This window comes from Erithacus rubecula (assembly GCF_903797595.1).
Source record: "Erithacus rubecula genome assembly, chromosome: 4".
In the NCBI taxonomy this organism is placed as follows: Eukaryota; Metazoa; Chordata; class Aves; order Passeriformes; family Muscicapidae; genus Erithacus; species Erithacus rubecula.
Window position 1 is genome coordinate 60,252,012 of NC_136686.1, and position 25,539 is coordinate 60,277,550.

The window sequence follows — 25,539 nt, forward strand, 5'->3', positions numbered from 1 at the left end:
TATCATAGCTTCAGACTCAGAAACAAAATTAGAGTAAATTTTTCTTTACATGCTCTGAAAATTCTATCCTGTGTACTGATGAAGGCCCAAACATTTCACCCTGATTCCTGTTATAATTATAATGTATCAATAATTGTTTGCTACTAATTATGAATTTATAATATCTGCTCCTGCAGAATTTCATTCTAGTGATAGCACATCATTTCTGATGTCATATCCCTGGATCTAAAAGGAAAATGACTACTTACTTTTGAATAGTGAGTTAAAATCAAGAAATATGGATAATGTGCTTTAGAGAATTAATAATTTTACATGGAGAATTCATCCAAACAAAATTTAGAGAGCATGAAACACCTCATAAATCCTATTGGAACATAGAGATTAACTGTTTTCACATGCACAGAGGTTCAGAAAATAGATAATTACTGAAAAAATTTTCACTGCAGCATGCTTCAAAGCTCTGTAAATTAGAGTGTTTTTAAAGCCTTATACTTTACAAAATGCATATACTGATTCAAGATGCAACAACAGAAGTTCTTCATCTGGAAAACCAGTCACCCCATTAAACCTGCATTTTTTTCCTCCTCCAATACTTGGAACAAAAAAGAGACACTTAAAAAATGAAAATCATTAATGTAAAAGATGACAAGAAAAGGAGACCTATAGTTAACAGAAGAAAATAATTTGAAATACAAACAACAACTCTTTCAGCCTGTATGGAAAGGAAGTTGATTTAGGAAGAGGAGAAAGTAGAAAGTGACATTTATCTAAATTGATTCCAATACAAATATTCAAGACATACAGCTCAGGTTCAAAGTTCAACTCCTGGAACATGCTATGAAATTTTAGTTTGGATTCTGTCTTAACCATTCCTTTCCTCCAAAACAGTATCTATGCCTTTTACTATTGCACCCGTTAATATAACTCAGAGAAGTCAATATACACCTGACAGAAAGAAGATCTGCTAGAACATATTTTGTAGATTCACCATAGTAATGCAAAATTTGCACTTTATGGAACCATTCTCTGTGTGAAGTTCAGTGATTTAACTAATGGCCAATTTAAAGTTAGTATTCTCTAGCATGGACTGATCATGGACTGATTCCTTCCTCTGTAAGGTGTGTTTGCAGCAAAGTGCTTCACTTCACCCTCCTGCCATGGTGCTGGAAGACACCACAGCTGCATAAGCAGGTGTATGAAAACAAGGGGAGGCACTGAGAAATGCCATGCTGAAACACTTGCAACATCCTGAGCAGTTTAAGTGTCCTTATGTCTAAGGAGCATCACTAGCAGGTATGGAGAGGTGATTATTCATTCCCCTGTACTCTGTGCTGGTGGGAGAGTTCTTTGTCTAGTTCTTGGCTTCACAGTAAAATAGAGACATGGAAATACTCAAACAAGTCCAGTACAGGGTCATGAAGATGATTAAGGATCTGGAGTATCAATCATATAAGGAGAAGCTGAGAAAGCTGGAAATGGAAAAAAAAAATGGAGCTGAAGGGAAGGCTCAGGAAGGTTGCCTCAATGTGTGCAAATAACTAAGGGGAGAGTGAAAAAAGGATAAAGACAGTCTCCTGAATGGTATCCAATGAATAGAAAAAAAATCAGATTAGCATAAATTCAAACACAAAGCATCTAATTTACTCATTTAAGTTAATCTGAGTTCAATTACTTCAAATAAATATTAATTTAAGAAAATACTTAAAAAGAAAAAAAGGAAGGTGGCCAATGGTTATCTACAGAGGTTGTGGAGTGTCCAAGTCTGGAACCAACCAAACCCTAAGTGCCCCCAGTAAGCCTGCTTCAACTGACCCTGGCAGGATGATCTACTCTGACTGTTTCACCTTGCCCTTTACAGGTACTAAAGACATACCAATCCTTAACAGCATCAAATACATCTTCATTTTATCCTGGAAAGACAACAAGGACCAAACTCAAATGTGCTTAAGGAACATATTAGGGAAAGTGCATCACACCTTAGACCAACAATTGGACCAGGCCAATTCACCATATTAAAGCTGAACTTTTCTTGATTCCAGTTACCAATAGCATAGAGAAGAAAGCAAGGAGAGGGATGAGTATAAATTTTACTGAAGTCTTTAATTATGTCTGTAACTAATTGTAAAGCATTATGGATTCAAACACAATTTCCTTTAGCTTCAATGTGCATTCATTGCACCTCACAAATAAAACATTGACCACATTTGTCATTTGAAGGGGGACAGAGCAGTAACACAATTCTTACAGGTCTGGAGAAGAAGCAGCAGAGCTAAAGTATTTTAAAGGATGCCAAATCCAATGAGAGATCATCTTGATCAGGAGATCCTTCTGCTGATAGGTGATATAGAAGAAAAATGGCAGCACTCTTCCTCTTTAGAAGTCTGGCATAACAGTGAAATTGAGTCCCAGATATACTGGGCTCATGACTTGAAAAATTCACTGCACAGCACAGGTGTTCTTGGCTATGATTGTCAGGAAAAAACAGAAGTGTGTTGTAGGACACAAAGGCACCTACAGAAGCCCATGAAAGAGGTACTCCTGTTTAACTTGTTCTGTAATGAGCACAAACCCCACTTTCTCAGTCTTACAAATGCCATACCATGATATCAACCTTGAGCCACATGAAGTAGAAAACACATCACATTAAAAAAAAAAAAATCTAAGCAGAGTTTGATTTTAGTCTGAGTTTTTCCCTTTCCATTATTAAACTTTACAAAAATCCAAACAGTTTTAGAGATGGTGCTGAAACTTTAATCCAATGTGCACTTCTGACTTTCAAAGAAAAATAGGAAAGTCTTCTATGAAACACAAAAAAAAAATAGAGCCAGGAGGTAGAATACATTTAAACTTCACTATTTTATCCAATTTTCAGTGTCAGATTTACTTTTGAGCAAAAAAAATATTTAATGCATATTTAAAACCAAAAATATTGAAGAAATAATAGGTATTTCAAACATTCCAGTCTTTCTCCTACTGTAATTCAAAAGCAAGAAGAGAGCATCTGAAGTTGGGTATGTGCCCAGGCTGGTTCTCTTGTACTGTGTCAGAGTTCAATGTTTCAGTGAAAATTCCCATTGAATAGCTGTGGGAGAATAGTATTTATGTACACTGTTAAGAATTGGTGTGTTGGTTTGGGGGAGGGGGAGGAACAGACTTATCTGACAGCTTATCTAGAGAGTAAAGGATCTAATATCATCCTCTAAATGTACAAAAGTATAGTTACTAACTAGTATCCTGAATACAATAGCTAGGAGTTTGTCAGCAAGCAGAAATACATCTTTTTCTTCTCCTATAAAAGGGAAGATACAAAGCTTAAGATCAATTACAGAAGTGACACATCAAAAAAATAAGATATTTGTATTGACAAACAATGATGAGGATCAGAGTTATATGAACATCTTCATCAATGATGAAAATGCCATTGCAAAACCAAACAAAAAAATCACAACAATATACTCCTTTTGAATGTCAGAAAAGTGGTCAGAAATCCCTCCAAAGTACTAAAATATTATAAATACATCTGGAGTCTTTAGAACAATTATGAAGGTAACTACAAGAAGTAACTGAAAAAGTAAATACATGCATTATAATAGTACACATAAGGACAAGATTTCATATGTTCAATTTCTAATCTCTGTACATGACAGCTGGAGCATTTCCAATGTGAAGGCTGTTTGCTAAGGAAAAAACAAAAATAAAACACAACAACAAAGAAATGTACTAACCTACAAATACTAAAAACAGAAGACCACCAGATGGTCTTTCAGTCTTGTCCTTAGAAGCCTAAGTTACCTCACTGTCTGAGTAATTTCATTAACCTCCAAAACACAGATGGAAAACTAATGCACCTCATCATTTTTCTCACCAAGTGTTCTGGTCTGACACAGCCTACTAGCTTTTATATTTCTTTTTTTCTAGTGATGCAAAATTATAGATTTGCCTCCTTCTCCCCCAGTTAACAGCATTTTGTGCAAAATTCAGCCAGAATAGTGCAGCAGCAGCTAATCCCCCAATTCAACATCAGTCTGTGACCTCCTGTTTCAAAAGCTGCCAGACAGCATCTCCAGCAGCTTACTGGCATGAGTCTAATCTCCTTTCCACTACTATATAATGGTTTGTGTTCCCCTCTGCCTACATCCTTGCTCTTAGTAATACTGCAGAAATCAATTTAATATTTAAATAACATTGCATCTAAAGTCACATTCTTTCTCATTCTGGTCCACTGAACTATATGCATTTCAGCAAAACTAAAAATAATTGCCCACTCTCTCTTTAAATGGCACCACCTTTTCATTAGTCAGGGAGAAATATTGATGTGTAGAATTCAAACAGAAATTAGGTAAATATTGCCTCTTGCTTATTTCATATTTTCTTTTACATCTGAACTTTTATTTTTACAGCTGGCCACACTTCTTGCAAATAAAATTAGTTACAACAACTACTTTGATTACTTTCATGCTATCCCATCACCCCACAGTAGTGGCAAACAAGGGACTTTATAGGATTTCTTTGTGTGCAATGTTTTTCTCTCTTTACTAATATGTTGTGGTGTGGCAACATTTGGCTTTTAGTCAGCAGAAAAAGGACATAAAATTTTTAAGATATGCAGGAAAACTGGAACTTAACTTCTTTAACATAGACAGCCTCGTTCTTCAAGAAATGAGACCACAAAATATATGCAAATATTTAAATTGACAGTATACTGTCTTCTCAGGCTCTTATTAAATACAGTCCTATTGGTCCTACTACAGTCAATCACAGTGAAAATTATTCAGGGAAAAATATCCTGGTTTCAGATATATAAAATGCTCAGATATTTTTCAAAATGCTATTATAGCATTTGTTCCATGGAAGAGCATCAGCTCTTCACATTCCTAGAACATTAGCAAAAAAAAATTTCATTTGAAGCTCCCTCGTATTGGGGAATCTATCAGAACACCAAAACTATGTGAGGGTTCTCACAAAAAGCAAAATGCTTTATATTTTTATATAAAAAAAACCACACAAAACTTTGATGTCTCCACATATTAATGTGATCAGATAGCATGTAATGTCTTACCTGGTCTCCAAAAAAAACCCAAAAATTAAGGCACTTAACATACAGTAGATTTTGTCTGTTTGCTTAAGAAAATCTGGAGATGGATCACTGGGTTTTATATCAACTAACTAAAACTCAGAGCAAGATTAGAAGTCTCTAAAGGAAGAATTCTTGTTTCTCGATAACACATGAACAAAAACGTATTATACTGTATTGAAAAAGAAAAATATTAAATACCTTTATCTCAATAAATAAATCCTCTTTAAATTCATATTATAAAGTGGAGTAGTAAAATTCAAACAGTTAATACCAGCTTAGATTTCAGAAATTTCTTCCTCATTCAATAATGGGACATCAACCAAATTTCTAATGAAGTAACAGAGAAGAAAATCACCTGGCTCAAGGTCAGGTCAGTAATTTTCCTGATAATCTGTTTCAGATTTGTGACTCCAGCTTGACTGTGTCTAATACACTAGTCTATAAACTATCTTCAGAGGAGAAAAATAAACCACACACAAAAATCAACACTGAAAGCTCTGCATTAATTGCTCACCTAAGCATTTTATCTTTCAAAATTGCAAATGCATCTAAGATGGAATAAATGTATGCAAGTAAAAAACTCATTGCAAATGCATTCCAAGTAGATGAAAAATAGCCACATAGACAGGAGGTGTGTGTGCCAGCAACAGTGCTGCTGTAGACATCCCTTTGGATTTCACACCATCAGTAGCCATTACCAACATTAATAAAAGCCATCTGGCCTTACACAGCTTTATGTCTATATCTCATTGCTGGTTTCAATGGAGTTCTTTGTTCAGAGAGGTAATTTGGAAACTTTTAGAGACTAGAATAAAGGAAACAAATAGCAGGCAATTAATCATGGTAATAGTCCTTCCAAAGGTCACACTATTACTTTGAGCAATGAGACCAATCTTCACTCCTTTAATTTAATTTTAGGGTGAAAAAATAAAACCTAATTTTATGGTCATAAATACTGAAAAGGAAAAACAAGAATGCAATCCTGTAACTCATGCCTTGACTAATAATCGCAGAGATCTAAGATGCCTTGCTTTCAAATATCATCCCAAGATGACATTCAGAAATAACCATCAAAACTTGACTGCTAAAAATGAGACTGCATTAGTGTATAATCTAATCTGGACCAAGCAGCCCTACTGAACTGCAAGACATGTTCAGAAAAAGTTGTGACAAAGTAAACATGCTTTAATTTCCCTCTACAGTGGTGGGGAATTCAAACAAAAACATCACAGGACATCTACTGAATAGGTTATCTGGATGCAGGGGTTCACTTTGTTGAAACCTGAGTGCAGGTTCATGAGGTCTTGGAGGAAACTGGGAAACAGGAAACTTGGCTGTTTCTCTATCAGAGAAGAACACAAGCTCCTAACATCCTTACAAATATCTGTTTGTCTTTAAGCATGTAAATACCTCTGCAAATGTAAAACACAAAAATCTAACTTTGTTGATGAAGCTTAAGCTTTTCAAGCTTATTTAAAAAATTAATTCAGGCATTAATTTTTTTTTTAAATATTTATCTGTGTTCAATTTTGACTAAGTCATAAAAGAGTTATTCCATATTAGCCCTTCTATTCTGTATACACACAATATATGCACTTTATGGGAAAAATGGAAGAGGTGAGTCATTCTGCTTTGAAAAATATTTCCACTTTAATATTTTTGTCTGTCATGCATATTGAATAGGTTAAACAGAAAACTAAGATACCTAATTTGGAGTGAGATTAATTTCATTCTGACAGTCATGAAATATAATGGGGTTTTAACCATCTAACATGCACTCTGTTTTTCAATGCCAGATTTTGTCTTTCAAAGTAATAATTAGAAATAGTTTTAATATTTTCTCAATTATAAAGAATTATCATTTAATGGATAAAATTTCCATAAATGTTAGGGAGTACATTATGTTAGCCTATTATGTTCTGTGTTATTTAGTTACTTTATTGAACAGTAATAGCATTCACTTTCTTATAATCAAAATTTTAAAAGGTTCTTTAAAGGGAGAGGGAAGAAGCAGAGAAGATAAATTATGCAACTGAAAGGAGTGATTGTTTTTCTCTTTGTCTCTTTAGTGCAAATTCTTTTTCACTGTGTTTCCCAGACACCATCTGTTTCCAAAACAACACAACACCAAACATAAGAGAGAAGAGAGGAATTTCCTACAGGAGCTAAACCTGCCAGTTTGCAGAGCAGTCTGAGCTTTCTCAAGTAGGAAATAATGACAGTACAGAGCTGTTAATTGATTAAAGATAGGCAATGGGTGTCACCTCAGATGGTGCAGTACACTACTTTAGGGATTTTTGTTAGAATAAAACATGGATTAGTATTTATAACGTTGCTGCACACTTGCTATAAGAAGTCCAAGGCACATTTGGGCTTTCACAATTATTTTTTAAAGCCTACTTTTGAAGTTTGAGTATAAGGGCACACTTGCTAAGGACCTCATTCCATTTCAGATATCAGTGAAGTCTTGGAAAAACAGAATCTGGCAGAATTATTTACACTGGGTGCCAACTCACATATGCCAGTACCCTTTCTGCAGGATTTTGGGAGGAGGTAGAAAAAAATCAAGATGTATCCAAGTATCATGGTATAGGATACCATGCCACCACAGAATCACTCCCTTTATCTCCAGAGAGGTTTATATCAGTTCCAAAATGCTATTTACTGCTACTTCTAAAGGTTCATAGAGTAAGGTACCAATTATTCATCTGGTTATAATATGGAGTGTAATAATAGCACTGTGCTATATAAAAATATATTTTAAAAATATACTTTTTTTTTTCCTTCTCTCCACAGTCTGCAGGGACAAAAAATTATTATTTATTTAGTTAGGTTTAATAAGCAGGAGTGGTAAAATGAGTTATCAGAAAAACATGTATATTCTTTTGCCACGTATACATAGATTTATAAAATATATATATATATATATATACAAGAATTTAGATTGGACAGAAACCATCAAGCTTTACAGATTCCTGTCATCATATCCATCAAAGCAAAACAATTTTATACAGGCTACATGTGCCATAATAACTATATTAAGAAATATCACTAAAATAGTTTGTATTATGTATTCTGATCATATCCCTAACAGATTACATCTTTTTCAAAAAACAAATACTTACCAAGTCAGAGACATGATGTCTCTTCTGCCCTTCCCCAGTTCTCCCTGTTCTCCATCATTCAAAGTGCTTCTCTCCCTTCTGTAAACCCAGTAATTTATTTCACACATGGAGCATTCTTTACTTCCCAATGCCTCTCCAGGTAATTTTATAGCTATCAGTAGACTAAAAAGTGCTTCTACTGTTCTCCTGGCAGTTTTATTAGATTAAATCCATTAGCACAGTCTCACATACACACATTTTCAGCACTTTCTCTGTATAACATGATTCTGTTAGGATGTTCTCCTTCATATTGCCCATATAGAATCTAAAAATCTGGATTATCTTATTTTTCCTTAGTTTAGCTTTTAAATATTTTTTTAACATTTTATTATTGCATTAATTTATCACAGGTTCTACATTCCTGACCTCAACATACTTAATTACATTATAGACAACCATCTCTGCTCCTGCTCAATATTCTAAACAGTTCACTGAGTTTTAAATGCACAAAATGGTTGTTGCCACACATTTCATTTCTGGCTTCAGCAGTTGTGATCTTGTGCTTTGTTACTAAAAATAGAGCTGCTTCCAACTACCTGAGCTGGAAAGCTAATTACAGAGCCAGTAAACAGTTCTCCCCATTGAGCAAATGGCAGAATAAGGAGTCTGCTAATGCACTAGGGCTCCCGTGGTCCTGTGGGTCTCTGAAATCTATCAAGTGTCATTTATTAAATCATTTGTGGCTGTTTGCATCATGGATAAATTACCTTTTAAGTAAATAACTGTTTGACTGTTGTATCAACAAATCAGGGAGAAAAAGAACAATCAGCACATTTTAAGAAAAATTATTCTAGCTATTCTCTGCTTGTACAAATCAAAACAATTTCACTGAAGTAAATAGCACATTCTTGATTATGACTAGATAAGAGTCTAGTTATATTTTCTGCAGTAGAGGGGTTATAAGAGGACTGACTGCAGCAGCTTAAAGACTTTTTTGAAAATTATTTCTGTCACATACAGGCAAAAACAAATAACTGCCACTGTAAGAAAGAACTTTCTTCCCTTTAAAGTACTCTCAGTCCTGTCTGCAGTACAGCAGCACGTTGGCTGGAGAAAATTCCCTGCTGAGAATCTTAAGGTAAAGAAGTGCCCATGGGGTTTAGATGCTCTTCTGCATTTGACAATGAAACACTGGTTTCCCTGTTGCATTGGACTGATCCTTATTATGTAGCCTAATACAAGCTTTGTTGGCAACAAGGGTTCAGCCACACTCAGTCAATAAAACTCCACTCATTTGCAGCCATTACTGAGGGAACAAAATGCAGACAACACATAAGCAACTGCCAGAATGACTCTGATACAGCAGCAGCCCCAGAGAAAAACTGAGATAATGTTTAAGATGCAATATGTTTGTTAATCCAAAAATCACTTCTAGGACTAAAAAGGCATATAGATTCTGAAATTACATTTTTTCATCTGAATGTGAAGTATAGGAGTAAAAGAATTAGGAACAAAACCACCAGAAAGACCAATTTTAAAAGACCAATTAAAAAAAAAATTTCTCCTTCCAAACCCCCAAAGAAAGAAACAAGTAAATAAAACCTCCAAGACAGTACTGAACACATTAGAAGAATTTGGTGGATGAAAATGAGCATAATCTATTTGCTCACCATCATGTTTCTGTCATGTAAAAAGGTATATACTATATACTGTGCATCCAGGGACAGAATTGCTATCTGATAATAAATACATTATCTACACAGTACATTTGGGGGATGAAACTATGATCTCCCTGTTCTGTCTGTCCAATCTTTATGAAAAGGAAAGGCAGGATGCTCTCAGCCAAGCAACCCACCTCCTATTGTGAAGGAAAAGTACATTGCCACTTTCTAGCAAAACTGAGTAGAAAAAAAGAAGGCAAGACAGAAAATGTGGACAGAATTGGAAATGTGTAGTACAAGGAACAAGAATGTGCAAGCAGGAGCCAAAAGAATAACTAAGAAAGGCATGAGAAAATCAGACTAAAGAAAATCATTCAAATTACAAGCTCTGGATATTCTAAAGAGCAGAAACAGGGAATTTTCTTAAAAAACCAGTGATGGAATAACAGAAACAGTGCACCAGCCTTCTCATCTCAATCAGAAGAAATCAAGGTAACATGTCTGCACACCACAAGGCAGGCCCACACCTGACTCTGCAGAGTCAGCTCTGCAGAGGACAAGCCATACACCTGGGCTTGCATTTGAGCACAGTTTCACCAGAACTGACATCTTGTTTCCATGGTACTCTGTGTGTGCACACTGGAGTGTCCCTGGAGAAAGTCATACGAGTTTTTCACAATTCAGTCCATATAAGTGTGTGTGTACCCAGAGTTGTACAATGATGGTGTTTGTGTGTTTGATGATATTCAGTGCATAAACAATGGTAAAAATCAATTGAATCCCAAATTTCAATCACTAATCAATCTTTCTGCATTTTCATACTTTTCTTTCTGACTTATATGACCACGAATACATTAGACAACATATTCATGTGTTAGATAAAATGTGCTTATCATATTAGAAAAAAGATCTCTCAAATTATAGTATATTTCAAAAAAATAATAGACAAAGGAATATGCAAGCCTCATAAGCAATATTTTCCCTGCAATATGCTATTTCTTCCCACATTTATTCTCACCTTAAGACAGAAATGGGATATCCTTTTACCCTGGCAGTCATTTGTCATTTATTCATTCAGATTTCAAAGGCAGAACACAATTTCCACAGACCTCATTTGATGCACAGACCAATTTAAACATTTCAACTGCTCACAAGTATTTTTAGGTCGTCTCCTTCTGTTGAATTAAACTTGTCAAATTCATAGGGCAAATAAGACATCTCCACCTTTCCATTAAGCTAGTATAAAGTTACCAATTCCATTGTCAACAGAAATTACATGGAGAAAGGAAGCAGATAAAAGCACGCAATGTGAGGAAACTGTTGAAAAAAAGTTGTGTATTTCTTTTAAATATGGGTAGCTCTCTCAGGCAATAAGTGATAAAGCACTTTCCAAGTGACAGTCCTTAATGAATGAAGTAACTTTGTGAGCTTTGTATTGTTCATGCCAAAAAATTACATCTTTCACCACACAGGTATCATTCAAACTTCAACCTTCCTAATGAATGCATCAGCATATGCAAAGACTCCAGAGCCAGAAGGAGATTAAAGGAATAAATTTAGGGATGTATTAAACCGGAGGGAAGGGCAATAACTAAGCATTACAACATTTCTTCATCTGATAGTTTTTTGAATTAGAGGCACTGGTTAAAGAAGCACAAATTAAGAGACAATTATGAAGCATAAGAAAAATCTTATAACATACTCAAAGTACAGTAGCTTGCTGTATCTTAGTAGCACCAGTTTCAAAGCAGTTCATAACTGTATCTGCTTATGTCTCAAAGCCCTAGCAACCACCTCTGCAGACCTCCTTAATATACCAAAAATTCATCAGAAATACTATGACAAGTGACTGAGTTTCCTACAACACATACTTAATTTTAAAAGACTTCAGATAATTAAATGCTCAAGAAAATTTCTTAACAATTCAATAGTTAAAAACCAGCTACTCATGTCTCCACGTGTTGGGAATACAAGCTAAATACAGACTTCACCACCTTACCTCAGCTATGTGCGGCATTGGGTTAAATCCACAGAGGTTGCACACAACTTGCTTGCACTCAGTACAGGTATTAAAGTTAGGGGGATCCTTAGAACCAATATTGAGTCCAGTTTTACAAAGGGGACAAGACATCTCAGGCTGGCCAGCTTTCTCTGGTTCTGACAGCCCATCAGGTTTCTTAGTTTCAGCAGCCTGAGGTTTGCTCTCTTTAGCCAAACCAGGTTTCTTTTCTAAATCAGATCCTTTAGTTGGAACACTATCCACTTTTGCTGGCTCTGGTTTTTCAGTTGTAACAGGCTTGGCTTCTTTCTTTACAGGAACAGCTTTTGGAAGAGGCTGAGCCTGTCCAGCCTCTTTGGGGGCTGCTTGAGGGGCTGGAGGCTGTGGTGGAGGCTGGGGCTGCTTTGCTGCTGGACCAGGAGGGGGGCCCGATGTCTGAGACCCTGTCTGACCCGCTGTGGAAATTAAATTTGAGGCCTGGCTGAAGAATGAAGCTCCAAATCCAAAGAGTTTCCCAGTAACTGTTTCTTGTGGTGTTGTAGGCTGAGGCTTAGGGGCATCAGTGATGCCTCCCAGGTTAAGGCTGAAACGCCTTGACTGCTCCGGAGTTTTCTGTGGTGGCTGGGGCTGAGGTGCTGGCTGTGCTGGCACTGGCTTGGGTCCTGCCCCTGCCTGTGGGCCCTTGGGAGCTGGTTTTGCATCAGGCTTTGGGGCTGGTTTTGTAGGTAACTTTTTAGGATCATCCTTTGTTTGGGTTGGCTCAACAGGTTTTTGAGCTTTAGCATCCGGTCTAGCCCCAGGCTGAGAGGCAAGCTTGGGATCTGATTTCTGCCGGGACACTTGTGGACCAGGTTTGGAATCTGGTTTATCCCCAGCTGGATGTGTGTCCTGTGGTGGCTTTGTGAGCTCAGGCTTTGGAGAGTCTGTCACTTTCTGTTGAGTTGGAGCTCTGGGTCCTGCCAAGTCCTGCTTCTGCTCTGGTGCTGCAGAGGTAGATGCAGTGTCTGCTGGAGACTTCTGTACACTGGGCTGTTTTTGCTTCTCTTCAGCCTGTGTTGGCTTGGCCTGATCAGATTTTGGAGTGGCATCTGTTTGCTGAGAGGTCTCTGTGGGCTCTGCACGGGATTGTTTTGATTTTACAGGAGGAGACTCAGGCAAAGGTGTTTGCTTTTTTTGTGGTGGAGGTTTTTTCGAATCTGCTAACTGTGAAGGATCAGGTTTTGGAGTTACATCTTTCTTTTGAACAGGCTGTGGCTGGGGAGATGGTTTAGCTGTTGAAGGTGGAATGGGTGTCTTCTGTTTGGGTGCAGGTGTCTGTGGCCCAGGACCATGACCTAGTGCTAGGTCACCTCCTAATGTTCTTTGCACCTGGCAGTTTAAACAGAGCCATTCGCTGATCTGAAAAAAAAAATAAAGGCAATAATAATCAAGGTAAGACAAAGTTAATAAAATAAACATAATATTAAGTTATTCTATTATAGGACTTGCTCCAATATTTTAAACTTCTTTGTAAAAAGGGAAAAACATCACTAATAGTGTTTTGCAATTAACATGCACAGCTGAATATTTTCATTCTTCTCCACATCGCTGTGAGTCAAGCTATCACTGAGCCCATGATTCTAATGGCTTCACGTTCAGTTTACACACAGCTGAATACTGGAGGATAAAAACCCAGCAGAATGAAAAAAGTGCATTGGAATTTCATGGAACCCAGTGATTCATTTACAGAAATGATTTGCCAGAATAATGACAAATACTGCTAAAATAGTTTAACACATCAAGTCTCCTGAAAGAAAACAACAATCAGAATTAAAACACAGTAAATGCATAATTATCTTTAAGCATACATCTATCAAGCTCTTAATACAGCTTATGCTTTTGGTAATGGTTTAAATTATAGAGCACAGGTATTGCTGGTACATATCTATCCAACGAATACAATTACAATACACACACAGAGGTGTGTAAATGGGCATCAGGTATAACATAGACTTATGAATTACCACCAATTTCAGGGGGCAAGTATTCATCCAAAATGAGTGAGGAGCTTTGCCTGAGCCTTGATGGTATTTCAAGAGCCATAATTAGGTTTCCCAAATCTCCTTTGTCATTAGAAGTTTCCAGGGTAATTACTGTACCTCTGTATACCATGGGCCCCTCTTTTCACACAGAGAAGGAATAATGCAAATCATGTATTTACTCATGTTTCTCATCAATTATAGTGAACCTTAAAACATTTTTAACATTCCCAAGCAGTATTACAAGAGAGAGAAGCCATACTTCTGATGACAGAAAAGCAAAGCTTCACTACCTGAGAAAGGCTCAAATTGCCTAAAACATGTGCTCACATGCTACTTTCCCCACTTTCCATCACTAGCAGAAACATTAGAGGCAGCAAAAATGCCATTCAATATGGTACAGAGTCCCATGGGACCCACCTGCTAGCAGATATTTAAGCAGGTCACCCGTAGCTCTCCTCCTATTCTTTAGTCTTTGTGTGAAACACAGGATGCAGCTACAGCATTTGTAGAGAGGAACCACAAGTAGGAGAACACAACATAAATCTCTTTTCCCTGAAGGGTGGAGATTCCTGGATGCTGTTTCTCACCCAGCTCTCAATGGCCTTAGAGATCTTTTACAACATAAATGATTCTGTGTTGCTATGAAATCTCTACTATACTATGGAAATCTAGAGGCAGTACATGCAAAGAAAGATTTTGTCTGTGGAATGTTGGAGCTCTGATGTTGTGGACTGAGCCAATGAATTCATTACTTTGGGGTGCCTTGCCAGCCTTGTATTTTTGCAGCAGCAAAAATTAGGAGTTAAATACAGCTTTCTAAAACACAGTTTTTTCCATTATTCTGATAAACATGGTATAAACACACTCTGGAATATAAGTTTACTATTACTAACAGCTTCATAAAGCAATGAGTTTCTGGCCTCAGCTGCAAAGTTCCATTCATAACAAGGCTGCTCTTATCTTCCATTTTCAGTGAAATGTTTTTAGATTGCTTAAACAATTCTCTGTTCTACTTGCAAACCATATAGCAAATGACTGTTAAAAAGGGAAAACAACTGAAAAAAAACCTGGAACACATGTTTAAACTCTCCTTTGAATTATGAAAGGAATTACAGGGGACTTGAGCAAGGATTGCATTTAGCTGAACTCCCATTTTGTTTGCTTAATGATCACTCCCCTTACCTGATTTTAGATATTACTAATATAATTTAATTAGATACATACTAATACCATTTCTGGATTAATTCTTAAGGGTTTTCTAGGGCTTAAGTGTAATCAAAGACCAGGCTGTCACAGTTGTCTGGCTTTGGCAAAGCAACTAGGATTCCTTATATTAGGGAGGTGGGCTCTGCTCTACAGTGGAGAAAGACAAGATCCTGTGAGGGCTGAAATTTAAAATAGAAAATGTACAAAGTTTCACTTCACTGTATTTTTTTTTAAATCTTTCTAGTTTAAATATAAAATTCCTCCCATGTATTTTAGTAGGAGGAATTAAGTGCCAAAATGCTCAAGTCATTACAGGTTACACACATCTTCAAATAAATATAAAACTGCATAAACTATAGTCCTGTGATTGGAACAGCAGGAGTTCAAAATGAAATGTGCTATGTGATAGTTTTCTATCAAATACTTTCCTGTTTGTTCTACCAGAATTACAGAAATTTTCCATAAGTTTTAACAGGAACTGGTTTCCATTAAATACAGATTCTCTTGCACATTATTGCAGATGAAGCAAAACTTACTGCTGCTGCAGATATCTAAAATACAAATATTCCTCTATCCTTAAAAGTGTTCCTGGGCAGCAGTTCTGTGACTGCCTAGTTTCTTTCTCCACATTTCTAATACCTTTATGTGGGACTAAAAAACAAGTTTCCAGAGAAACTTGTGAGCTTTAGGAACTCCTGTCTGGTAGAGAGATTCTTCTTTGATGCTGAGAAACCCAAGTTATCTGGTTTTACACTATTATATTGGGATGGGATCTGGGTCTTAGTTCTAGAAGGAATCTGTAAGTGATTTTCTTAATTCTGAGACTCATGCCAACAAGTGTCATAACTAGGACAGTAAACTTGACAAATTTCATGCAGGATTTTTGTTCAGATTTCAACTCCTGAGCAAAGAAAATTGCTGCACTGTTTTCTAACTGTTGCAGAAACTATATGCCCTCAAAAAACCAAAAAAGTACTTAAAATATATTTTATGTACTCATCAACCACAGCATTAACTCTTCTAGTTTGACACATCAAATTAATTCATTTGGTATTTTACTAACAACATCCATGGAGAATTAGTTTGAAGAAAATTATAACACTACATTCCACAGATTATTAATGCATAAAGGCAAGCTAAGAGTTGAAACTAATTACAAAAAGCAACTATAGTTCATTACTTGTCCCTATCCCAAAGAAAGCCAACACAGTTGAAGGCAATCCAGTGCCTATTCATTTTTTCAAAAACAGTTGAGATTTGTTCTAACAACACATACCCATCAAAAGCAACAAGAAAGCTGTCAGCAAGTGCATTGCCTGGCATGCTTAATTTCCATCTCTGCAGATGATGTAGGGGAGGAAGGGAATATATAGTGATTCTGTGATTCCAGAAGTATATGAGAAATAAATTTTGACTTGCAGATTGAACATATTTCATATAAAAGCTACTGGCACACAATATGAACGTGGCTCTCAGTCCTTTTGCAGGATGGATCTTATTCTCATTTAGAAAAGCCATTTGTTGCTATAAAAAGAAACTTAAAACATATATAAAATATTAACATCCCTTTACATTACCAGAGATATGTAAATGGGCTTTGCTGACACTGCTCAGCTTTATTGACACAATAACATATTTGTTCCATGATCATTTCAAAGAGCAGTGATGAATCCAGATTTGGTTCTTAGCAGACATTTTTGCCAAGATGATGAAAGAAACATGAAAAATAAAGTGCCCAATCACATGATTTTATGCAGGTTCATGCAATGTGGTAGAATACTCTGAGATAAGAAACTAAATCAGAAAATCTTCTTATAAAAAACATAAAAAAACCAACTATCACAAACCAAATTAAATTGGTACATCAACATACAAGTTAAAATGTCTTCTAAAGAAGCTTGTGCAATACTGGAGCAAAGTTTTTTCTTCTACACCACCCTTCCATGAATAAGTCCTCAGCTGTTAAAAGTAATTACATCGAACCAAACATTTAACGATTGTACACAGTATGCAACTGATCCTCATTTCAGGCAAACACAGCATCACTACAAAATACATATTTATCTTCCTTTCAGGAATATGATGAGTTTGCCAGGAAAGACTGACTCAAGATGCTCACAAACACAACACTAGGTCCTAGTCAGCAGCATGGTCCATGGATATCCATTCCACAAACCACAGCAATGGTTACAAGCTCTGTAGTTTGGTACTAAACCAATGCTAGTGCAAACTTTTTAAATAGACATACTGCAAAACTACTTTTTAAAGTTACTTAGCTGTTTTAAGCTACTAAACACTACTGAATGAATTATATCATGCAGTTATCACAATCTTAAAACATACTCCACTACTCTGCTGAAATTACCAACACAAAAATCTATAGTTTGCATATGAATGATGAATGTTTAGGGAGGTATTATTTTATAGCTTACATAATTAGAATCATAAAGCAAAATAGCGAACATAATATTTTGAATTTTTTTTTAATTCAGTATTTCAGGATATCTAGAAACTAGATTTTTATAGCCAAGGATATGAGCCTCACGCACATAGCAAGGAAAAAGGACTTTTAAACACAGCTCAGTGCACTGCATCATGCAGTAATGCAACAAATTCTCATTGCTTTCATCATCTGCACTGCTATTTAATATGCCAAAAACATGGGAATGATTAACAAAAAAAATCTAACTGCAAATCGAGAGAGTGTCCAAGAGCAGGTTAACCGAGTTCATCTGTGCTGCACTGAGCGAATCATGAAAAGGATTAAGCTGTCTGGTGAGAGCAGGGCTGGGCTGTGCTGCCCTGTGACTGCCCAGCAAACACCACCCCACATCACATGGCCTCACATAGTAGTAAATTACAGTTGCTGAGCAACAGCAATACTGGCGCAGATGGCTGCCTGCAGTTGACATCTTTAGCTATGCAGATTAATTTATTATTTACTTGTGTTAAAAACTGGACGGGCCAGCTTTCTGGACTAATGAGAAAACACTCCAACATATTGTAGGGTATTGCTCAATTAAATTGTTGGGACAGTATTCCCCATGCAGAGAGGTTTTGCCTCTGTGTTCTGCCCCTTATGTAAAAGAAAAAAAAAGTGGGGGAAAAAACCACAGACCATCACTGCTATTTCTAGATCTAATCCTTAAAGTAAAGCAGAACTGTAGGCACACAGCCTTCCTCTAAGACATAAACCATGTGGGAGTTTGTTTAAGAATATTCCATGGAGAGAAACAATATCTTTACTTCCATAACCCTTCTACTCGAGGACCTTTACAATTTTCCCAAATGTCTGTGTGGCAGTTGTGCTAGGGGCAGAATTATACTAACTATACTAACTTCATTTCATCACAAAAATTGTGAATAATCCCCATTTGCATCGAAATTGCAGTGTTAGTAACTCGAACACCCCAAGTACTCTTTGTACTAAAGCAAATATTTCACACTTTTATGGCTTTAAATGACAACTAAACAAGTCTTGTTTGCATCTGCTCTCTGATCAATTTGAACCCAGACTAAAATCCATCAGTTTTACAGAACTCTTCTCGCTTTACTTTAGCACAGTTAAGAGCTGGCAGTTAAATTAATACTTTGAAAAATTTTAAAAAGTCTTGGGTTTTGTTGGAGCTTTTTTAAAACTCATTTCTATACAACTTATGATGATTATAACGGCTGATAATCAGATTTAGGTCCTTGATTATTTTTTCTAGTTTTTTCTGCTTTACTTATATAACCCTTATATCACTCCCCACCCCTACCAAGTTCACATAGGGTACACAGATTCAAAGCTATGTTCCCTGATATTAAAAAACTTAAGATTTTGTTGCATGTCATTACCCACTTGTTCATATTTAATTTCCAGTCTAAGTTGTATTCTGGTTCCTATGTGCTACTACAACACAACAGGTTCTAGACTGCAAATCACAGGGAATACTTCTACTAACAGTTTCCTTTACTGCCATGTAATCAACAAAGATTTAATAGGTAATTTCTATTCCTTTTATTGTAAGTATAACCAAAATGTATCTGGATTCACCACAAGAATTACAGTCATCTTCCTTATTTTAAATTATTATATATTGTTCTCCCTATACAACTTAATAATAATGAAAATAACAGAAGAAAATTAATGTCTTTCTGACTGCTTAAATTCTGTGTATTTACTGATCCTACTTCATGCCCAAGTCTGTTTAGGACATTTAGAGCTTCAGGATTTTAATTTAAAAAAAATACAAATACCAAGAATCATTCTAAATATTTGAACTAAAATATTGTATTTTAAAAGCAAATGTTGTGATATGATTGCAAATAAAAAGAGAGGCAGAAACAAAGCAAAAAAAAAAAGCAGAAATCTAAGCAATAATATGTAGTACAGTTGATATGGAAAAGTTCTAGCCTACCAAAAAAGGTGAAAAATTAGACATCTCCTCCCTCACAAAAGTTTACAATAACAACAACAAAAAAATTCAGACTAAGTTAAAATTTTTCATGTTGAATTGAAAAATAAACATGCAATCCAGTAAAAAGTTCTACTTGATCAGAAACTATACACTCCACTTTGAGATATTTAACTGCTTGGGGTTTGTTATCCCTTCTCTTGGAATTTTTATCCCTCCTCTTTTTTCCATTAGGATTAAGTCAGCTTTGGTACAGACACATTCTTTGAAAAAAAATCAGAAACAATAAAATATTTTTAAGAATTTACTTTATCTCCACCTAGGAGAACTTTCAGCAAATAAACAAATCCTGTATCAATACACAGCTCCATGTTATTTGAGTGTACAATTTTCATTAAGTATCTATGTATAAAATTATACCTGGTGAATTATACCTCAAGGTGAATTTCAAATGGTTATTTAAAGGAACGGCAAAACAATGACTGAAATATGATCTAATGTAGATAAAATTCACATAGAATAATCCCTCCTCAAATTACACTAAGCAGACAGGAATCCACATGTGCACAGACAGACACACAGCCAAGTGTCCACCATTAACAGTTTTAACACTCACTAGATCATCATCCTTACAGATCACCATCATAAAGAATGTAAAGTCTTTGTCATTACACTTTAAACCCTTGCTCAGTCTGTGTTGCATGTGTCTTCCAACAAATAGTTCACAGGGAATGAAAATTTACTCCAGCTCTTGAGGATATGCACTGATCATTTAGATTTAACTATAGAGGGTCATGCTTTTTGCCTTTTCTCCTCAAGACATCTGTCATCATTTTCAGAAAGCTTACTCCTATTTGAATGTTCTAATGGGATTAATCTTTTTTGGGGAAGTGCTGATTGCTGTTGCTAATGGCTCACAGGAGTGGGTTTGGGAAAATAAAATGGTAAAAAAAATAGAAAAATTAGCCATCATGCATTAAAACATACACTTCCTACAAGGTTTTGATATACATGAAAGGCAAATGGAATAGAGTATCAGTCCTCAAACCTGCTTATATAATTTTTTCCATTACTTTATGCAACTGTTGCTAGGCAGTCATGTGCCATGGTGATGAGTGGAGTATGAATACCTAGACAGATTAGACAGACATATGTTACTGAACACTTATGTATGGTGTATTTTCTCTCCAGACTGCTGTACAAAAGCAAGACACCAACCATCCTTCTTCCCAAGAGGACTGCAATGTCAGATGGTTCAGAGAAACAGTTCAAGGGGTCTGACCTTGTGGCCATACAGGTATCACTTTCTGCTCTAAGTTACAGAGTTCTCTCTAGTGAGTTAAAACAGACACAGTGCATGTACTACTGAATTTTAAATAGAGATTTAAATGAATAAGATGAATTATTTTTTAAATTTTCATTTTATAATGGCTTTACAATGTATGCAATCTACTTCCTAATCCAGTTTTTAAAGCTTGTTAAATTATTTTCAGGATCAGTTAGAAAGAAGTTTAGAAAGATCTACATTGGAAAAATTATTTACTCGATTAGTTTTGGAGACTGAGCTACCTTGTAAGAAACTTGTAAGGAGACTGTCTTAGGAAAGCAATTCCAGCAGCTGCACAAAGGGAAAATTTTAGAGAGCAAAAGTCAATTTCTTTTCCTTAATAAATGCCTTCCATTCCCCACATCCAATTTGAAATTGTTTCCTCATAAGTAATGTTTAACACAAGCAATAAAATCAGTAGTTATAAAGGACATGGGAAAAGCACAATGCAAGATTCCAGAATAATGAAACATGGCCACAAAAAATTCAGCAGGGAAAGCTAAAGTACAACAGTAAAGTCAGTAAGTGCATGGGTAAGACACAGATTTTTGTGGTCAATAATACTTCAGGAGAAGTTAAAATACAAGAAGCCAAAAGAAAAAAGTTGCACCACAGGCAAGAAAACTGTTAATCAAGTCACAAACCATGATCTTCCTGATAGATGGGAGAAATGGGTAAAGTACTGCAAAAAAGGAATCAGAAACTTTTGTTGGTAAGCTAAATACTTAAAGGAAACAAAGTAGAAGTAAAATTTCATAATAACTCAAGTGGGAACCTTGATAGTTGAAATAAGTAAATTTTTTGTATGTGCTAGGGGAGGTTCTATTAACTTTGATTCCAACATTCAGTTATAAAGTCAGATGTGATTTTTGTCACACTTCAATGGCAGACTGGAGAAGGAAACCCACAATGAAGTTCCAGCAAGACAGCTGGTGGTGCAAAGCTGAGCAAATGAGAAAAGCCTGAGTGGGAGTCAGGAGATTGGAACTAATAGCTGAATAAATCAGATGTCCAATACCTTCATTTTCTGAAATGATTTCATCATGAAATAAATGCATATCCTGTGTTTATTTCAATGTGTAATATGAAATTCAAATATGCTTTTACATATGTATGCAATCAGTTGATCTTAAATGCAGCTGTATTTATTGTCTGAAAGTCCTGAATTTCACACTTACAGAGTACCCACTTCAAAAACTAGTAGTTACTCACAGAATTTCCAAATACTTGGAAATCTTCTTACATAAATTCTCTCCCAAAACCTCATTTGAGCACACCAAAGTTGTTGACCAATTTCATGGGAAATTTGAAGCTTTTAAAGGGAAACAAACTTGGAACTTCAAGAAACTCCAAGAGCACACTACAGACATGAACAACTCAGCACTCACAAATAAGTGTAAGAAGTTCTAGCCTAAAAACATGGGCAGAATTTGAAGGCAAAGGTTTGCAAAACAACTTTCTCATTGACTTTTATATCTAGACATCACACTTCTTGCCTGTTAAGTATCTTTTTTTACACTAACAGTCCAAAATGACCTTTCCTCATGTTGACCCTGAAAAATATATAGCCACCTGATTAGCTGCAGATGCTCTGAAGTTCTGCACACAGATGTTCAAGTCACTCCTTTTCCAGTCCAGGCTTCAATGCCAGATATCTCAATCCTCAGTTTCCCTCTCAACTCAAAGAGGACATTACACTCCTAAACCAAACAAAGTGCTACCAGTGGTTACTGCATTTAGTCTTTCAGGCTTAAATTTGCAATTTTAACTAAAAAAACAAAACAAAAACCATCATATTGCTGGATGAAAAAAGTTTGCTATTTGTTACCAGGTAGCCACAAATAAATATGTGCTGGAAAGAAAACAAGCAGCTAGCAGGGTCCTTAAATCATTGTGGTACTGAATACACAGGTTGCCCAGAAATGCTGTCAGGCCTCCATCCTTAAAGATATTCAACACAGGCCAAATTTGCTTTAGGTGTCACTATTTTGAGTAGAAGTTTAGACTGCACCATATCCAGAGCACCTTTCCAACTTCAGAAATTCTTTGATTCAATTTTAAATATACAGGTACATAAATTTATCAGATTCAAAATACAGTAGTAATCTGTACTTCTTCCTATGAGCATCTCAGATCAGCTAAATTAATACCAAAGCAAGAAAAAAAAAGTTTTTCAAATATTCCTTCTGATTATCATAAATTAGCCTTTGGTGCCAGGTCTACTGTGCTTGAATTTTCATAAATTCATGGAAGTTTTGGTACTGAAAACAATTTCCAATTACTTTGCAAATTTAAAAGTAGCGTATCAGGATGTACACAAAGCTCATCAAACGATCACATGAAGCTTTATTCCCATGCAGAGCAATAAAGGATATGTATAAGCAATAAATCAACCTACCACAAAAATCAGATTAAAATAAATTAATTTGAAGTCCTAATATTGCTTTCTATTCAATTTTTATGTTATAGAATTACAGAAAGAATAGTAATCAAGGTTAGAAAAAGTCCACAGAGATCTTAACATCCCACAAGAATGAAATAAACCACATACTACCAAGTCAGATTCGTGACTCAGGCTTTCAACTAACACAACTGAACACTCATACAGTTGTAAAGCAAATTCATTCCACATCCTTTTCTAAGCCACACACTGGAGTCATGAAGACTGATTGTTTTTTTTTCCTTAGTTAGTTCTTATAGCAGAAAAGATTATTTATCTATAAATATATTTCCACATGAGTATTGTGGTCAGGTTATAAACATAGACAGCAGGTGATTAAAAACAATCAAAATGAGATGAAAGTCACACTGGGATTTCTCCTTTTTTTCATATGAAGAGATGAGAATACATTTCTAAATCTATACCAGCAGAGAACCATTACCTTCTTTTCTTTCCCTCCAGTTTCACCGTTCTACTCATAGGCAGTTTTCTGAAATAGTATTAAGTTTTTACTGAACTTATTAAATTATCATGATGATATACTGTAGTACATCTATGTTTCAACATAACAAAGGTAAACTTTGCTCTGGTAGCGAACATCAGTTTGAAAATTACTCACCTCTGTGATATGAGGATTAGGATTGAACCCACACAGGCTGCAGACTACAGTGTGACACTGGGTGCACGTGTTGTAGTTGGCCTTTTCGGGAGTGTGCAGCAGCAGCTCGGTGGTTGTACAAAGAGGGCAGAAGGTTTTCTTTGGGGCAGGCTCGGTGGGTTGGCTTGCACCAGCTTGCTTTTGCTGCGGGGGTTTTTCAGGGCCTGGCTGCTGGCCGGGTGGTTTTGTAGGTCCTGCTTGCTGTGCCGGGGCCTTTGTGGGCACTGCAGTCTGAGAAGGTGGTTTCGCAGACCCTGCCTGGGGTGGCACTTGCTTTACAAGCCCTGTCTGCTGCGGAGGTGGCTTCCCAGATCCAGGCTGAGGTGGTTGTTTCGCAGGTCCTGTTTGCTGAGCAGATGGCTTTTCAGGTCCAGGCTGCTGAGAAGGCTGCTTTGGAGGCCCTGCCTGCTGGGAAGGTGGTTTTACAGGACCTCCTTGCCGTGCAGGCTGTTGTGTTGGTTGTTTGGCGGGTCCTGGCTGCTGTGATGATGGTTTTGTGGGAGGTGGTGCTTGGGACGCTGTTTTAGTGCTGTCTGGTTGCTGTGGGGATGGTCTTGTAGGGCCTGATGAAGGTTTTGCTGAAGTTTGTTGTTGAACAGGTTTCGTTGGTTCTGACGGTTGTGGCTGAGATTTTTGTGGTCCTCTCAGCTGGGGTGGTTGTTTTGCTTGATCTTGCTTAGCATCTGCTGGTTGGCCATGGCCTGGTTTCTGAACTTGCTTTGGTTCCCCAGGCTGCTGCTGCTGAGGCACTGGCTTGGAAGACTCAGTTTGTTGGACAGTAGGTCTGACAGGTCCTTGTTGAACAGCTGGCTTTGGACTCTGTGGTTGAGTTGGATGTTTCGCAGGGCTCCTCTGCTCCTCAGGTCTTCCTTGCTCTTTTGGGGCAACTTTTTGTTTCCTAACGGCTTCTTCATGAGTTGTATCTGAATCCGATATCAAATCAAAAGGATTGAATTTGTTCACAACTGAAGTGACTGCACTCAATGGATTGGCTTCTGAGAGAAAACTGGGCATCATACTTGGCTTCTGATCTTCTTTGAAATCAGTCCTGGACTTTGATTCCCGTAGACTAAGAGTAGAAGGGCTCCGTCCAGGTGCCCGTTGTTCTGTCTTCAGTGCATCTACTGTTCTGCTTTTACTTAAACCTGATGGTCCTGGATCTGGCGGTTTACCTGGTTGTCTGGGATGGCGGCTTGTATCAAGTTCAGGACGTCTGCAGAGAGAAAATGTAATAAAATTAAAATAATGCATAACACAAGAAAAAGTAGATCAAATAACCTGTACCAGTAACCCTGGAAGTGCATGGGTAGTGCTGTGAAGTTTCTCAGTGCTTAAGTGTTTTCAAGACCAAGGTTTATAACAAGGTGCATGTAAAAAGTATTTAAATAATCACTATTCTTTAAAGGCTTATACAAGTATTCAGTCATAGATTGTTTTATTCTTTAGATAATAACCAAATATAACATTTAACCAGATACCCTTTTTTTTCTAGAATTCTGAGGAGATCAAAGTGAGAACTTCCTATTATACCTATGTCCAAATTATTAACTCTTCACCCTAATCCTCAGGATATAAAAACAGGGAGACAGAAGACTAAAAGAAACAGAGGTGTCAAAATTTGCAGATCAAAGTACAGCCATACCAATAAA

At 36.5% G+C, this 25,539-nt stretch overlaps 1 protein-coding gene across 1 annotated transcript in view; it reads right to left on the minus strand.

Moving 5' to 3' along the window:
* LOC306801488 (protein piccolo-like) overlaps window positions 1-25,539 on the minus strand; it is a 253,000-nt gene that overhangs the window by 221,812 nt on the left and 5,649 nt on the right. Inside the window, exons 2-3 of the mRNA XM_079304606.1 lie at window positions 23,852-25,103; window positions 11,842-13,239 (exon numbers count right to left, since the gene is read on the minus strand). Coding sequence (XP_079160732.1) covers window positions 11,842-13,239; window positions 23,852-25,103 — 2,650 coding nt within the window. The remainder of the gene's footprint in view (window positions 1-11,841; window positions 13,240-23,851; window positions 25,104-25,539) is intronic.